The 18830-nt window shown below is 42.8% G+C and overlaps 1 protein-coding gene across 1 annotated transcript; it reads left to right on the forward strand.

Annotated features, from left to right (window-relative positions):
• The first annotated feature begins 8073 nt into the window (after positions 1-8073).
• On the forward strand, positions 8074-12885 carry plvapa (plasmalemma vesicle associated protein a). The gene is made up of 6 exons (XM_086172787.1): positions 8074-8726; positions 9106-9175; positions 9267-9988; positions 10449-12012; positions 12160-12217; positions 12571-12885. The coding sequence occupies exons 1-6, from the start codon at positions 8334-8336 to the stop codon at positions 12602-12604; spliced, it is 2841 nt and encodes a 946-aa protein (XP_086028913.1). The 5' UTR covers positions 8074-8333; the 3' UTR covers positions 12605-12885.
• The last annotated feature ends 5945 nt before the right edge of the window (positions 12886-18830 follow it).

The raw sequence follows: 18830 nt of genomic DNA on the forward strand, positions 1-18830 counted from the left end.
TGTGTGTGTGTGTTGGGAGAGAGAGAAGATCAAGCAAAGCGAGCCAGAGAGAGGGAGGGAATGGGAGTGTGTGCAGAGGGGGAGGGGGCAGACTCTGTGTGTGTGTGTGTGTGTGTGTGTGTGTGTGTGTGTGTGTGTGTGTGTGTGTGTGCTCCCAGGGATTTGACACTACTATTCAAGCCCTGTGGTTACCATGGTGCTGGCTGCCTTATATGGCAATCGGAGTCAAAGAGCAAAGAGAGTGGGCTGTGTGGGGCAGCAAACACACACACACACCCACACACACATACATACACACACACACAGGGGAAGAATGTGGAGGCTCTCCTGTGAAACGCTGAGAGCATGACCCCCTCAGGCCCCGCAGTAAGTCCCACTGCTGCCACGCTACCCCTGCAGTGCTGCAAAAAAAAAAAAAAAAAATCACGCCGATCTTCAGCCGGCCCTTTGTCTTTGTCAAAAAGTGCCGGTTTTCGGTTGTTTCTGCAACTTTATCGGTCAGAAAAATGGAGAAAGGGCACGTCTTCGCCGCCCGACTTCGATCCCGGGAGCCGCGCACGTATTGTGCCGGAAAGAAAAGGTGACAGATTCGTGGTCATTGCTCATTTTACTGAAAGGGCCCCCTTGTCTGGGCGCTTTGTACCACGCGGCCGTGATTCGCGTCGGAGGTTATCCCCCCCCCCCCCGAGGGGTCACGCCGGCTCGACACCGTCCCCTCCCCGCCCCCGGGGGTCACACATAGATAAAGAAGAGGAGAGGACCCAGAACAAACCCTGATAAGAGCTGAAGAGATAAGTGATGAATCTGGTCGTAAATGTGCAGCTCTTTGGGGCAGGGAGGGGGGGGGAGTGTGTGTTTGGGTGTGTGTTGGGGGAAGGGGGTCCGGCCACAGATCTGAACAGATGAAAGTGTCCGCGACTTGAAACATTCCCTCTATGCAACCTGTTGTCTTATCTCTGCAGCTTTTCCAGAGGATCGAAAGGCACCCCCCCCCCCCTCCGCCCCCCCACCGCAAACACTTTTATGGCATTCCTAAATCTAAACCCAGCTTTACCCCCTGGTGAACATAATGTGTGTGTGTGACAGAGACGCATTGTCCTGGCCATTGTGCCGCTAATGGGTCATCACAGGGTTGTGTGTGTGTGTGTGTGTGTGTGTGTGTGTGAGGGAGGGTGTGTTAATTTGAATGAAAGTCCCTTTAATTAGACCACTGTGCCTGCTTATTGTCACTTCTTGTGTTTGGCAAGATTAGACTTGTCAAATTAAGGCCCTATTAAAATTGTGTGTGTGTGGGGGGGGGGTAAAAAAATTCAGTGGAATTTTTAATTATTTCATTATTAATTGTAATTTATCAGCGAAAACTTTGAGTAAACTTTCTTTCAGTTTCAACTTAAACAAACACAGGACAGATAGAAGTGTAAGCAAAGTATTCAGTTTTATCAATAGAGGCATTTTATTTGTACTTTTTTCGTTTTAATATATATTTAGGTTTACAATCTCGACGAGCGACGAATAAACACGTTTTTTTTCACGACAAAATTTGCACCGACAAATATTGAACTCTAAGAATGGCGGTGATCACAGATGGGGTGGTTTGAGTGACAAAGTAAAGGCTTCAAGAGGAATCTCTCAAAAGCCCGGTGTCATTCAGCTGAAACTAAGTACTCAGAATCACCATGGCAACCTATGATCTGGCTGAACCAGCTGATTGGACCGGCTCTCGGATGTCCATGATAATAGTGGCGTTGGCCCCTGATGGGAGCGGTCTGTCCCGGTAGTTGCCCCAACTCATTAAAATATTAAAATAAGAACCAGTTGAACATTTCCATCTTTTCTTTTTTTTTTTTTTTTTTTTTTTTAGATGACATTTAATCTCAAATATTTTGCAGTGTATCATCAGGGAATGGGCACACTCAGGTAGTGACAGATCACTTCCTGTCTCAATCGTCCAATCCGAAACCGTCACATTTAAAACTGCGGGCCTTTTTCCGCAGATGTTCCCTGGATTATTTACGATGCGCGGGTTTTTAAATTTCATAGCAACCTGCGATCGATTCACCGGGAGAGGAGTCGAATTATTTTTTGAGACAGCAGATGCCCGTCATGTCACGTTCTCCTCAGCTCTTTGTCAGGGAATCCTCAGGAGGCGGGAGGTCTTGACATGATCTTTGAACCAGTGTAGCGCTTCCCGAGAATCCTGAAACACAAGACTGCTGAAAAATATATCTGCGGGGATGTTAAAATCCACAGCACAGTATTTTTTAACTACCGAAGGCTTCTCATGGAAACCCACACTGTATCCAGGCGTGGGTAACGGGTTAGCGTTCTGGTAAAATACTTTAGAGGATGTAAGATAGATGCGAGAACATATTAATCCGCCTTTAGATATTTGTTTTTTGCATCTCAAACCGGTCGCGACAGCTGTATGGGGTCACGAAGGTCACCGCCACGATGCAGCTCAGTGTCCTTCTCCTCAATGACGCGTCTTTGGTCCGATGGCTTAAGCTGCAGCGGCTGTGCGGCTAATGTTTAACTAGCCGTGGCTAAAAGGGTGTGTGACGCCCCCCCAGCTCCCCACGGTCATGGCAATGGCTGACGTCTGATGGTCCGACCTCACACGTCACCGCTTCTCTCACCACTATCATGAAAGAAAACTTAATCCGCAAAATCGTTTTGGACTAGCCCTATCCGGAACTGCTGACAAACCCACTGCCCCACCGTGGTCGCGTGGATTGCAATGAAATATATGTTTAAATGATATTTAACGGTAAAGACTTGAATAAATTAGCTACTATTAGCCTCGTCATGGAATCTGCAGTCGAACGTTTGATATCCTTTGTTCATCGGTTGATTCATTGACACCTGTTATGTAACGTTATCATTAATATTATCTTTTTAATAACAGGTCGAGTAAAGTAGTGGGATTCCCACGAAGGGCAAGAAGCCGATTCGCCCAGCGATCGATTTAATTAACAGTTGAGCCTTTTTGAGATGGCGGTTAAAGGGCTGCCCCGGAATAAACACGACCGTCAGCCCGATCTTTCCCCGAGGCCACCCCAGCAACCGACGTAATTCTATCTCCGGGTGTTGGCGGTGTTCGCTCGACCACGTCGGCCTATGGAGAGCAAGCCTATAGTTAAAAGCACCGGCGAGGTGTCGGTTCAGCCGTCTCTCCGCGACGGTGTTTTCATTACGCTCCGATGGCTGCCCTGTGTTTAGACTCCCAGTGACAGCTTTTCCCGGAGACAAGGGTGACCTGTGACCTTTGAGGAATGGACGAGCCTGGAAACAAAAACAGGGCCCTTTTGTTCGGGTCAAAAGGAAAACATCTGCTGGGCCGAAGAAAGAGAGAAAAGGGGGGATTAACTCTTGGTTATTCATCATTTTGTCTTTTCAGCCACCTCAGCTGAGAGGTGCCTGATGGGAACGTGAAGAGAGACACTGTACACGAGGAGCCTGCGACCCCAAACCCCCTTTATTTGTACTTATTGATACCCAAACTGGCTTTTTCCTCAAAGAGGGGGACAAATGATTAAAAAATGCAAATATATACAATATGAGGGAGAATTTCTTTGATTTGAGTGCTGCGCACTCTCTTATCATGTCACGGCAGGAGCTTCTGGTCACCGCCCCGCTTTAATTTTTTAATTTAATTTTAGTCTGAATAAATGATCTGAGAGGATTGCCTGCAACAATGGCTTTGGGGAAAATTCATTTTGAGAATTTCGGCTTGGATATCCTCGGCCGGTATGATAAATGAGCTTTTAACCCGACGCTTTGTGGGTGTTACGTTCAAATCCAAGCCGGCGGTACGTCGCCCCCGGTCGGTCGGAGAGCACGAAAAGGCATATCCTCTCCCGGTCGCCGCAGATGCTGCAGTTATTTAACACGACGTTGTTTATTTGTCTCCCCTCGGTATGGTATTCGACGACGGTATTTATCACTTCCCCCTCAGTTCTCCAGCTCTGTCCTCCACGCTAACAGAGGGCTCTTTCTTCCGACCGGCCACCTGATCCAACGCAGGGCCATGATATATGTAACAAGAGCCATCAGAACCAGTCACCAATTAGACAAACCCCTGCGGAGGAGAGGCTGGGGGGTCTCGTGATGGGGTTCTACACGCTCTTCAGTTCTCCTCTGCACCGCGAGCGCAGACATATATAATCTCGGCACAGGATCGAAGGGGACTCTTATCCAAACATCTGCTGTCACCGAGAGGAAAAAAAGAATATCACAGGTCTCGATTCGCGACGCGGCGCGTCGACGACGTCGGCCGTGTAATGCATATTTCATACATCTTGCTTTCGGCTTAACAATTCATGACGGCCTACTGCGTGAGTCCCAGTTCATCAAAAATTGAGTATAAATAATATGATCTCAGCAGAAAATCAATGAATAAGTAATCCCGCGGCGCTCTTTTTTAAAAATTTTTTTGACATAACATTGTATTTACAGTGGTTTCGAGTGTCTTTTTGAGCCGTGCTCTGTCGCAGCGCCTCAAATGCATAGTTTTTAGTTCAGATCTCGTCGCACAAACAGGATTTTGGTCGACAGCAGTTGCAGTGTGTCAATGTCACCGCTGGGTGGCGCTGTGATCCGCCTCAACTCGAGGACGTTTCTTTGTCCAATAAACCTTCCACTGAATCAATGTGGCGAGAAAGTAAACACTAATTACATTAGTTTCTGTTAATCATAGGGTGGAGACATGAAATAAAGTAATTTCCTGTCAAAATATGAAAACAGAATTTCATATCAAATAAATATAGATTATTACTGAATCTGTTACAATCACAAATATATGTTAGTGTCTATTAAATTACTGTATATTTTTTGGTTTTTAAGAAAATGACTATAGATATAGACAGTCTTCTTACACAGACATTACTTCCTAAAAAAAAGCATTTTTGTCAATTGTAACTAGTAAGAAACAAAGTTGATGAATTACGACAACTGGTACTTTGGATCTTTGGTTATTGAATTGCAATTTTTGTAAGTCGCTTTGGATAAAAGCGTCTGCTAAATAACTGTAATGTAATGTAATGCTTATATTTATTTCTGCTTTGTGTAGTTTTCATACTTAGGTGTATAGATAATCAAATGCAAAACAAAGTAAAGAGGTAAATAGAAGACAAATGTGTCTACAAGGATTACAAATGGTCATTTTAAAATGTTTGAATTATGTCGGCATCAGCCGTCAGGTACAAGAGATAGAACAGAAGAACTGTGCAACATCTCGCATCGCGTCAGTCCTCTAAGAACGAAATGGTTAATTCTTCTATTCGACTCATTTCATAATTTAATGGTTCCTCAACACAAACTCCTTTGATAATGACTGTGTATTGTTGCATTGCGATTCCCCTCAAGTACGTGTCCGTGAGTTCTGGGTGAAAAAAAAATAGGAATCACTGTAATGACTTGTTTATTCTGCGTGGGTGTTTCGTTGCGCTCCCGCTGCGCTCGCTTCGCTGTCTGAACAGACTGGCAGATTTATTTCAGGGCTCAGAAGAGTTTGCATAAGCACCATTTCAGTCAGAGGAGATACTCACAGCCGGGGAGGCCCTTCCTCAGCTAATACCTAAATCGCCCATGTGTTTGACAGAAATCCCTCCTAAACTCTGGCGTACTTTATGATTTCATGACAACGTAAGCTGCCGGGTAATTGTAATGTCAAGAACCTTTACTTCATGCTTTAAACTTCAAGTACACAAACTGGGGCAAGAGAATCTTCAGACTGTCGCAGAGGGAAAATAAAGGCGCAGTTAATTTCGTTTCAAACCAAACATTTCACATCCCGATCGCTGCTTTCACGAAAGGGCAGAGCTTCCTCGACGCCTCCGCCGCCGGGGATGAAGTGTGTGACATTCATGGCCCCCTACAAGTTTGTGTAACCCCGGAGACGCCAACAAAAGCCGCTCACTGGATTCTGGGAGGGAACCGTCGAATCCAGGCATATCCATTTTTGTGCGCCTGCTAAATACGGTATAATAACAATACAAACAATAACAACAATGATAACAATTCTTCAAGGAATAATTCTAACATGATCTTATTCAGAGGCCATAAGTTATTTCATTAAATTCACTGAAACACACTTGTTTGATGAACACGTGTCCGGAATTGGTGAGATCTAGTCACTCAAGCCCCAGTGACACACACAGTCACTGATAATTTGTAATTACATACAGCTTTATCAGTATTACAATTAAAGTAAAACACATCGTCACCCTCTTCAAATAATCGTCTAAGTCATTTTTTCAGATTCTTCAGGAAACACAAAAGCCTGAACCATTTGACACACTCTTGACATAGGCAATTTCTAATGGCACAATCTGTTTAATTTAGGATGCAGGCAATTTTGCCAGAGGTGGTCAGCATCATGAGGAGATGATTTAGGCAAAAAACACATTTTTGTAAAAAAAATGACTTAGGCGATTATTTTAAGAGGGTGACAATATGATTTTCTACCTTGCACAATATCTCAGTTTGACCACTACATTGGTCTCTGGCAAAACTGCAAAAAAGAACTAAACTATAACAAAATAAAAAAAAATACAATAAAAAAAACAGTAAGACAATCTAGATTTTTTTGGAAACCCCCAAGTTACTGGATAAAATATGATAATCTGTCAGCATGATAACGCTGTAACTTCAGCAAATTGCTGTTTCCTTGCTTTTTCTCTTTTCCCGTGTTCATGCCAAGAAGGTCACCTGATAACCTCCAGCTGCTTTATCTTTTTGATGTTGATTTTTTTTCGTATGTATTGAACTCATTATCAACCTCTGGTGAAATGGACTTAGCTGATATTCAATAAAACCCTCCGAGTATTCCTACCATATCACCATCGTTGTTTGTGTAATCTAAATTAAACATTGAATTAGTTGACATTTGTTAAAGTGTCTGATTGGCACCTTTCGATTTTAGTTGTGGATTTTAAGCAGCATTTACTGGATTTGTATGTCCGTTCATAGTGTAATGTTGCGGTTAAGTTTGTCTTTCGTGCTTGTTACCTAGTGAGCGGTCCATCTCTGTGACACAAAGATACACCTGGGAATGTTGCATAAGACAGATAAATCAACCTCCCTGGCCGTTTCATTTTCAAAACACCATTTTAATGTAAATACTGTCAGGCGGCGGAGCCGCATCCTGTATCTGCATCAGAAATGTGATGATTATACAGTATATTTTTGAACAAAAAAAGAACACACCCATTGTTTGGACATGAGTGCAGAAGAGGCTGTCTCAAGCACCACTAAATCAAGATGAGTTTTTATTTCTTGTATTTGTCTCTGATATCCTGCATTTGTTGGTGCCTTTTATCTTTAATCTTCTCTTACGATTTGCTGTGGCTTTGGGCTTCAACAGTTCCTCTATGAATTACTGTTTCCCGTCAAGGGGAGTCCTGGCACGTCAACAATGCCCGACAGGAAAAAGTTGCGACTCCGACTGTCAAGCTCTTACATTTCATTTGAGTTGTGTGCAAATGTGTGTGTGTGTGTGTCCTGTGAGACAGAGGCCAGGTTACCCACGTCATCATGTTGGACTGAGACTCCTGGCATCAAAGAGCCACTGACACCGAACGTCAGAGGAACAATTTGAGCCATTGTCTTTCTGGCTCGCTGTGCACAGGAAAACACTGTTCATGATCCCATAAAAATGTTTTTGGCACATGGAGATGGGGACGCTGACTTGATGACCTGAGAGCTCAGATATAAAAATACGAATCAATATCGTAGGTGTTTTTTTTTTTTTTTTTAATGCATCAATATCCCGATGAATTAATATCCTAAAATCGCCTCTCGCAACAGACGCTCAGCTTCTACTTCAATCAATTTCCAATTAGATTGATTGATTCTGAGGCGTGTAAAATGTCATTTCCATCCCCCCCAAAAACAAATAGCTGAATGTGTAAAACTCAAACTGTGTGAGAGGATGTGTGGATACTGTACGCACATGCATTCAGTCCACGTGTATGTTAATAGCTTGCAAGGGAGAGGGCCGATGGAGGGAGGGGTCTGAAGCAAGACAACTTCCCATCATGGGAAATGTGTGGCCAGACGAGTTTATAAATTCCTACCCATGTTTACACCTCAAACACAATCTGATCAATATTTATGTTATCAGGGCCGAACAGAGGACTCGCTTCTGTTTTGTTTGGGCTTTTGGCCCAACCTGGAATGGAAATAGAACCTGGACTTTGAGAAGCGCTGGCTCGTCCGATTCGATCCAGCCTTTTTTGTCACAGTTTTGTCTCACTCGAAGAGCGCGAAAGAGACACCCTGCTTCGTTTTGAGCTTCGGGTTTCACTCGGACCCCCGACCGGCCACCAGCAGCCATGTACAACGGCTACTCCCAGGTGTCCAAGTACAGCCCGCCGGCCCAGAAGAAGGTGCAGTACCGCTCCAAGGGCAAGAGCTGTGGCTACTACATGCGGATCGTCTTCTTCTTTTCCTCGCTCATTCAGTCTCTCATCATAGTCAGCCTGGTGCTCTTTTTGGTGTACGGCAAGAAACAGGACTCGCCATCCGCGGCGCGCATTCAGGACCTGGAGGAGAGCTTCAGCCGACTCTCTATCGAGAATGTCGCTCTCAAGCAGCAGAGGAAGAACCTGACCACCTTACTCAACAACACCCTGACAGAAAAGGCCAGGTGCGACTGGGATATAGCCTGGATCCGATACATGACCAACATGTCCGCTGTTCTTCTCGAAGAAACCGACAAGAAGCTGGTAAGACACCAAGCCTTTAAAACGCCGAAGCATCTCGCTTTCCTATCATCATCACTGTATCACAATGAGGTGATGGTTTTGGTTTGTTTTTTTCTGTGATGTTTGGGCCCCACATAGTGTAGCTGATGTGATGCATCGGAATAGAAAACTTTTAAACTTTTGGCTGATAAATCAGTTATAAGGACAACACATAATTGTTGAGGGCGCCTCCTGGAAAATTACATTACATTTGGCAGACGCTTTTATCCAAAGCGACCTACAATAGAGGACATCGGGACTGCAAATACACTTGCAAATACACGCAAGTGTAAGTGAAAATGTGTAAGTGTGAGTGAAAATGTTAACACACATTTGTTTCTTCTTTTATTGATGTTAACAGCAACAATGCAACATTGAAATGTACATGTGCAAGGCCAGATCACAACTGGGCTCCAATTGTCCAACATCATGTGAGTATGAGCATCGAAGGGTAAATGACAAACATTTTTTAAATGACCTCTGCCAGTAACTGTTTTGCGGTTCGTAACTATTTGTCTCCAGTTGTCCAGAAGCAGGGGGTCTGCAACTGTGGACTGGATATGGAACGGGTGATTGCCAAATACCAGCTCTTGGATTCCAACTTTACGCAAACAGTACAGAGGATGATGATAGAAAAGGAGAAGGTTACCAGAGAGAGGGACAACGTTGATTTGGAGGCCATTGCTCTGAGAAGGGAGAAATCCATGCTGGAAAAACAGCTGCAGGTTCAAACAATACGCTGCAAAGAAGATTTTGTCCAGTCTTTGAGTGGCGTCTCCAACGTCTCCAAAGCTTTCCTACAGAAGATCGAATCCTTTTTCCCGAATCACCTCCCGTTCCACCTCAGCTGCGATAAACAGAGGGACCACCTGGAGCAGATCCGCACCAATTGTACCAGCCTTTCCACAGAAATGGAGAACAAGTTTCAGAGCTACTTGAACTTGGTGGCGGATAGAATGACCAAAATCCAGAGGGAAAACAGCCAGCTGGAGGCAGAGAACAGGCAGTTCTCCGAGGACTACCGCAGATGTAACAACAACCGTACGGGCCTGATCCAAGAGCACAAACGAAACCTGCAGAAGCTTCAGCAAAAACATGACGATGAAAAGCAAGGGCTCCTGCAGGATAAATTGAAGCTGATGGGAGAAAAGAACGTCATCAGCAGCAATTTCAAATTCAAAAGCAAAGAGGTCGAACACCTCACGGAGCAAATCAACTATCTCAACAATTCCTGCAGGTTAAAGGTAAGAAAAATTTTTGATCATCCAAACACTTTTCATCATGTGGACTTTTCAAAGTCAGACAATATCACATTGACATCAAAAAGAGGAATATGAAACCCCAGCAGGAGTACCATAATTTCATTGTGCCTACACAATGACAATTAAAAAAATTAAAAATCTTGAATCTTGGAATCAATGTGTTGGTGGGCATGTGGGGGTGGAGGTAGGGGTGTGGTCCGCCAGGAAAAGGCAAAGAACTAAAACATTAACAACTTTCAAATGATCTTCTAATAATCATCGAATGATCAGAGTGCAGTTAGAGTACCCAAAAATCCAGTGATTAATATACCCAGTGTTTGAAAGACATATTTTCTATCATTTGCTGTATTGTCTTTTTCCTCACACTCCATTGTAGAAATAGTACATAGAAAATGGAAATAGCAACTGCCTATCTTACAAAATGTCATTGATTTCATTTCAGCTTGGTGGATTTCCAGAGGACCCCAGGAATGGGCAAGGAATAGCAAATAAGCGTGGTGCATGGAACTTTGGGCAGGGAAGCAGGCAAGCATCAGGGAGCTTTGGTTTTGGCTCATCTGGGACTGGCTTGCAGGAGCTAGGATTACCTGGGTTGGGCTTGCCAAATTTTGGATCAAATTCTGGTTTTGGATCTTCTGGGACAGGATTAACTAGGCAAGGATCAACTGGGTTGGGGTCTTCCAACTTTGGATCAAATTTAGGCCTAGGCTCATCAGGGATGGGATTAAATAAACCAGGGGGAACTGGGTTGGGGTCTTCCAATTTTGGATCAAATTTAGGCTTAGGCTCATCTGGGACAGGATTAAATAAACCAGGATCGACTGGGTTTGGGTCTTCCAACTTTGGATCAAATTTAGGCCTAGGCTCATCTGGGACAGGATTAAATAAACCAGGATCAACTGGGTTGGGGTCTTCCAACTTTGGATCAAATTTAGGCCTAGGCTCATCTGGAACAGGATTAAATAAACCAGGATCAACTGGGTTGGGGTCTTCCAACTTTGGATCAAATTTAGGCATAGGCTCATCTGGGACAGGATTAAATAAACCAGGATCAACTGGGATGGGGTCTTCCAACTTTGGATCAAATTTAGGCCTAGGCTCATCTGGGACAGGATTAAATAAACCGGGATCGACTGGGTTGGGGTCTTCCAACTTTGGATCAAATTCAGGCATAGGCTCATCTGGGACAGGATTAAATAAACCAGGATCAACTGGGTTGGGGTCTTCCAACTTTGGATCAAATTTAGGCCTAGGCTCATCTGGGACAGGATTAAATAAACCGGGATCAACTGGGTTGGGGTCTTCCAACTTTGGATCAAATTCAGGCATAGGCTCATCTGGGACAGGATTAAATAAACCAGGATCAACTGGGTTGGGGTCTTCCAACTTTGGATCAAATTCAGGCATAGGCTCATCTGGGACAGGATTAAATAAACCGGGATCAACTGGGATGGGCTCTTCCAACTCTGGATCAAATTCAGGTCTCGGCTCATCGGGAATGGGATCAAATAGGCAAGGATCAACTGGGTTGGGGTCTTCCAACTATGGATCAACTAGTTCAAATTCAGGCCTAGGCTCCTCAGGGTCAGGGATGACTAAGCCCGGATCAACAGGACTAGGATCTTCTAATACACGATCAAGTGTGTCAGCTTCAGATCTCGGATCAAGCTTAAACAAGCAAGGGTCAACTGGGTCGGGATCCTCAGGCTCAGCCATCGGTAGAGCCACATCATCCTCTAGCTCAATGGGGTCGAGTTCAAGCCTCAATAAGCAAACACCAAATGCGAGAGGCTCCTCTGGCCTCGGATCCACTGGCTCATCAGGATCGACCGGCTCATCGGGATCAAATGGCTCAACAAAACCGAGTGGCACTGGATTTTCTTGGTTTAATTTTGGATCAAACAGCAACTCAGGACAAAGTAAACCCGGGAGCAGTACAGGAAAAGGAACATCAACTGGATCTTCTCTCGGCACAGGAAGGACCAGCGGGCTGAATGGAGGCTCATGTGAGAATCCAAGCTTCTTACAACAAATAGTTTGGATTGTTTTGAAAATATTTCGCAATCGCTAATTGGTTCAGTGTAAAATCAAGATTGATTGGTCACCGTTGTGTCTCACAAATGACAGATCCCTCTTTTCTTTTTTCACAACAGACAGCGTCGCTCAGCACCTCCAAGAGCTGCAACGCATCATCAACCCCTCCGCCCCTGAGTGAGTATGAAGGATCTGTTGGCCTCAGTTGTGTCTCTGCAGCTCAAATATCTATCTGGACAGAGGGATTTATCTCTGTGAGTCAAGCCTGCACATATTCTGGGACGAAAACCCCGTCCGGTGCTGTGATTTTCTCACACCCTGAAAGTCCTTAATCTCCACCGATATATCTCCATTTGAGAACGGCGCATAAAAACTCCAGTTTTATTATTGTGCCCACTTCCACAAAAAGACATGCTCATCCCATCAAATACTGGATGATTTGAAAACGTATCCCTGTACCTTAGTGCCAGGTAAACACACCTGCGGGAATATTTAAGAAAGGCATTAAGGAATGGTTTCTCTCTTTGCAGGGACAAAAACGATCTCCTCAGAATGCTGGGTTAGTCCCGTCTTGATGAAGATAACCACGGAGTTAATCCTCACCTCACCTCACCAAGTCCAGCTCCTCGTATTGAAGTCACAGGCCGTATACGGTATCAATAAAGGAATTATATAATATATTGTTTATATCAGAAGATGCACATTTGAATATTTGAATACCTTAAGCACTTTTAATTACAAAATGTAAAGTTATTATTTTTTTAATCCCATGTATCCACACAATATGTCATTTAGTATTAATTGTCGTGTATTTTTGTCTTGTTCATACAAAATACGTTACAAAAGCTTTTTTTCAGATGTACCGTCTCTTCTTTATAAACAAATCTATTTGAGATATTAGTGCATTCAAGACAAGGAAATAACTGTTTGTCCCTGTGTGTGTCACCTATTGTGTTGCTAATCGTCTTCACATGACTTCTCAGTCCCCCTCCAGATTTACTGGCGACACAATTTAATCAGTCCAACATGTTTACGGTTACCTGGCAACCGGTCAGGAGACCGGCGGAGGTAGTCAGGAAACCCTCTGCAAATCTCTGTGGTGTTTATGCTCTGAACCAAAACAAAGGCCTGCCACTTAACTGGAGAGAACGTGGACATCCACACTTTGAACAAAACCCTAATATATCTTCTCCGAAGAAACAAAGGAGGGCTCGCATTTTGGCATTTGAAAGATCGACTATTCGCCGGCTCCTCAGTTGATGATAACGGCGATGCGAACGTCCAACGGCCAAATTTGCAGACTCAAAAACGGGGACACGGTCGGTTGGTTGTCAAAAGAAATCCCCAACCCCGATTCGGTAAGCAGCTCCTCAACACTCTGCGATGGATTTTCGGGTGATGAAAAGAAGCGTCGGACTGAATCCGGTGAAACTGGAGTTCCATTTCAATTAGAACATCTGAGCCAAGGCGCAGCAAGTAAACAAGCTGCCACACCAGCAGACAAACATCCTGTTCGTAGAACCGCGAGAGGATGGGAACGCGCTGTTAATTCAAGAGTGTATTGTGTCTGTGCCAATTAATAAATACTGTTTGTGCAGGGTAGAAGGCAGAGTGCCTGTCTAAAAGGAAATCCTTTGTTTAACATGGTGTGTTTTTCCACATTTGGGATGTGCAGCTCACTACACTCCCGACTGTGAGGATATTAAAGGTCAACTGGTTTGATGCTTTAGGGAGTTGCTTTATCGCCGTGACCAAGTCATGTTACAACAACTGACACTGGTCGGTGAGAACAGGTTTCTTCTTATCGCAAAGCATTTTTCCAGTCAGTCGTGTTTTTATTTTCACAGCCAACTCACACAGTCAGCCCTGATTTTCCTGGTGTACGGCTTCTTGCTGCTTCTCGATCCGGGATGACGACTACGCGCTGAGAATTCACAATATGTTTTCCGTCAATAAGAGAAAAAAAAAAAATCTGGGTCAATGCAGTCCTCATTCATAATAAAGTCTGGGCAAAAGTCAATTTTTTTTCCAGAAGCTAAAAATACACAAATGTCATCAACTAATATTAAAGAATGTAGGGAAGTACAATGTGACTCATGCACTACCCTGCCTTTCTTTTTTTACTCTTTGAACACCGAGCATTTGTAGTTTGTTTTCAATGAGTTATACCACAATATTATATCACAAATATATATACTGCTCAAAAAAATAAAGGGAACACTTGAACAACACAATGTAACTCCAAGTCAATCACACTTCTGTGAAATCATAGTGTCCACTCAGGAAGCAACACAGATTCATTTTGACTTGTTTTAAGGACATTACATCAAAGTTGGATCAGCCTGGAGTTTGTTTTTACACTTTAATTTTGAGTGTCATTCCTAATCAGACCTCCATGGGTTGATACAATTGATTTCCATTGATCATTTTTGTGTGATTTTGTTGTCAGCACATTCAACTGTGTAAAGAGCAAAGTATTTCATAAGAATATTTCATTCATTTAGATCTAGGATGTGTTTTTTAAGTGTTCCCTTTATTTTTTTGAGCAGTGTATATATAAAATAAATGAAATGTCGCTTATGCAAAGCAGATTAATGGCTGTATGTTTTTGTATGTATTAATGTTACTAATTTCAGTTGGATGGTGTTAGAAGGCGAGTGTCAGACTGAGATCCGTGTTGTGGACCAGAGGACCAAGCACAGGGAAGGTTCTTCCCACATGTCAGTGGGAAGGTCCAAAAAGAACACGTTTGGATTGTAAAATGTAGACAGTCAGGATGTCACTTGGACATCGGTCTGCTGAAAAGTGTCGACGATGATGTTTAATGATTTAACCTTGACCAGCGTGGAAGTAGATGGGCATCCATCCGACTTTTATTTATAGGTGAGCTGTTGGACACCAGGAGGGTGGAAGCCTTTGGAAGCATGGACCATTTAGATCCATTGTGTCGGAGCCTGTCCTGCTGCCTTCCTCGCCCTCCTGATGCAGGAAGGGGAACAGTTACTTATGATTACAACCTCCTTCCTCACCTGGGGTTGCAGTACGCTGACCTTTTTTGTCTGTGGCGTCCAATGTCCTCTCTTTACTGCGACTTTTAATTGCGTTTCCTCTTTGCCTGGTCTCCCTCGGCCCCATAGCTGCCCAGGCTGGTAAAGACATCAGGGGTCGGGGTGAGGGGGGAAAACCCGTTCGGCCGTGAGAAATAATTCTCCGGGCCGTCAGCTTTCTCTCGCGCCCTTCAGCGGAACTCTGACATTCAGCCCGGCCTCTTCCAGCGGGAGGGTTACGGAAAGGAAACGCAGATGATCGGTTTCGTCGCTTCAAAATAATGGGTTTGACTCGGTGTGTTAGACGGGGGTCCTGAACTTTGGGTAACATTATGTACGCATGGATGTCGACAAAACGAATATGGCACCTAAAACTTGTGAATTGTGCACTTACAGTGTGATTTGCGTTACGGTGCATGTAAAAAAAGACCCGCACACTCAAAAAGATGGTTCCGTATCACCGTTATTGAATTCGAGACATTTCACAGACAAATAGAAAGATGTGTTTTCCCTTTACAGCTTTCATTGCAAATTCAGAGACCGGCATCATTTCAATGGCGCCTTGAAGATATCAGAGACTCAAGCCCTTCAGGCGTTAGATGGGATTTGTCCTGTGTTCCAACAAAAGCCACAAAACACACTGAAATCTAACAGAAACCCTTTCCTGAAATGTTTGCAAAAGTTATGAGAGATAAGGCACAGACCTGCACAGTTTGAATTTGGTGAAAAAAAAATCAGCGTACAATGAGATATTGACAAACTGGTACATGATGCGGGTCACGAGGCATTTTAGTACTGAATATTTCAAGTATATGAATTTTTTTCTTTTTTGTTTTTGGTGCTTTTTTTGCAAGTGGATAAACGGGCCATTTAACTGGCCTTATTTGTGAAGAAAATAAATCAGACGCAATGTACAGACACAACCATCGGTCTCTTTAATAAACAGATAAATAAAAATTGGATAGAAGTAAATAAATAAGAATTTTCAGTGTTCATTTAGTTCACACACGCAGGTGTGTGGTGGTGGGGCGGGGCCTCATATTTTCTCCCCCACGTTCATAAACAATTACGAAGCAGCCGACCGGCACGGCAGGGGGCCGAACTTCGAGCGACACGCCGCCGATGACGGAGTCAAGCATCAGATAATTCGGATTAAGGTAAATAGATAACCGGCTGGTATTTCAAGGTGATGGCAACTGTGGCGAACCGGTCAAATATCAAGCATCCGTCATGACACATAAAATAACTTCTCTCCAGCTTTATCGAAGCGCCGACTGCCGTCTAAATTGGTCTTTGGGCTCAGACCAGCAGCACCAATGTCCCATTCATCTATCCATTGATTACCCATCACACCCTGGGAGCGTCTCCACAGGCAGAGATATACAGAAGATTACACGTTTATCTAGTCCACTGATGAAGCGGAGGGTAAAGCCACTGTCGGGATTTGGTTTCGATCATTTACGTCAACTGAGAGACCTCGCGGTCTGAGCAGATAGTGTGCAAATGTGTTTTCAATTGCTTAGCTCATTGAACTCAAAATAAAAGGAAGAGTCCAACTCAAGCTGTAATCAGGAATTTTAAAGAATAAGTCAATATATTATATGCTAATAATTAAATGATACAACATGTGTATTGTTTGCTAGACGAAATCCTGCGGCTACTTCCTGTTTTAATTTTCAATAATTTTTTTTTTTTTTTTTTTTTTCAAAAACCAGCCCAAAGGGGGCTTTATAAAGATATACCTTTCTGGGAGCTCTCTTTGTACTTCAGATATAGGAAAAAAAATACCCCTACATTTTATGATAGCAGAAAATTACATGCAAAATTTGGGAAACTGCAAAAAATATTTATCTGTAATTATCTATATTGTTTTTTCTTTCTTATTTTCCTAATACATAGCTGTACGACTCTCAGACTATCCTGCTCTTTTTAATTAGGATTTTTGGATTATCAAATTGTGGGGTTAATGAAAGATTGCAACCTGCTCTGTATGAAATTAACGGCAAAATCGCTTAACTATGTGACCATGGACCTGTGGGATCATGGATCGTGCACTCACTGCATTCACTGGCTCCTTTAAGCCGTCTTGTTTGGAATGGCTCTATCTAGTGACTGCAGTCGGTCACTGCTGCACTGAGAAAGTGCTGCATATTCCAACACTTCTGAGGAAGTGTGAAGATGTAAAGTTTGCATCAATCTGAATAATTCAAGCAGGCAATTTTGTGGATGAAGTAAACATATTGATACCTGTTGTTTTATTTCAAATATACAGGACTGTCTCTGAAAATTAGAATATTGTGATAAAGTTCTTTATCTCCTGTAATGCAATTACAAAAACAAAATTGTCATACATTTTGGATTCATTACAAATCAACTGAAATATTTCAAGCCTTTTATTATTCTAATATTGCTGAATATGGCTTACATCTTAAGAAAACTCAAAAATCCCATCTCAAAATATTAGAGTATCATGACAAAGTTTTTTTTTTTTTTTTTATTGCATTACAGAAGATAAAGAACTTTATCACAATATTCTAATTATCTGAGACAATCCTGTAGATACATTGAGAGAAATTACAGGTCTTGTGTAAGTTGTAAAAATCTGTATTGTATTGTGCAGTTTTCAAAATACAGAGAGACAAAAAACAGGCTTTACCGAAGAAAGTAGCTGCCTGTCCATGTTGTTGAATGCAAATGCTTAGACAGTATGTGGTGTTAAAACAATTACATTGATTTTGGAGAGGAGAGTTTGGACAAAGGGTGGTGAACGATACATTTCCACTGGGCTCGGTGACAGAATTGTTTATGCTGGTATAAGTCATTATGTTGCAAAAAAAAAAAAAAACAAAAAAAAAACAGGAAATATAGAGGCAATTATAGTTGTCTCCCATAAAAAAGCCTCACCTATCGACCGGATAACTATAAACTATCGAAACAACACGACGCCCTGTGGGCCCAGCAGGATAGTCCTTCATGTTTATTGTGAAAAGATTTATCTATATATGATGATGATAATTTTGTATGGTATTCATTTAAATTCAGGAAATGTTGTTTTTATTGGGAGATCCACCTTCTGACACATAAATGTAAAATTTTAATCCAAATTCCAAAAAGAACTGTTTTGACAAAGGGGCAAAACTAAGCAACAGAATATTAACTGGAGCAATATGAGTGAATAATCTTCTTCTAAATATAAAACAGACTCGGGAATCACTGTGAAAGAAATCATTCAAGTCACTAAACTGTACATTTAAACTATCTGCATACAACCTGCACTTTCACTTTGTGAGTTGCACATTCAAAGCTGCACTCAACTTTAAATTTCACATTTTCCCATTACTGTTAACATTTCTGTGTATGTTTACATTTTCTGCACTGTTTTCATTCCCCACACTATTACGAAAGTTTGCTTATTGTTATTCATTTATAGTTGCTGATCCGCGGACCGCAAAGTAAAAACTCCACTGTGCACGAAAACTCGTTTCCAATACACATGACAATTAACACTTTAAATTTTAAATTATCTCCACACATGAGGGGGCAACAATGTGCTTTTCCCGTGCACGATGTGCATGAACTGCATCACTGATGCATTGTGACGTCACATCTTTGTGGAAGGGTTTCATAAAACAGTGCACGTTTCTTGACGTGTAAATGCACTTTCGTGGGTGCTCCTCCACACACACACACATACACACACACGCGCGGGCGTGCGCTCTGACGTCACTAACCTGACAGTCACG

This window comes from Fistularia commersonii, chromosome 25 (assembly GCF_037954325.1).
Source record: "Fistularia commersonii isolate RoL2024-O1a breed Wild chromosome 25, RoL_Fcom_v1.0, whole genome shotgun sequence".
Taxonomy (NCBI): domain Eukaryota; kingdom Metazoa; phylum Chordata; class Actinopteri; order Syngnathiformes; family Fistulariidae; genus Fistularia; species Fistularia commersonii.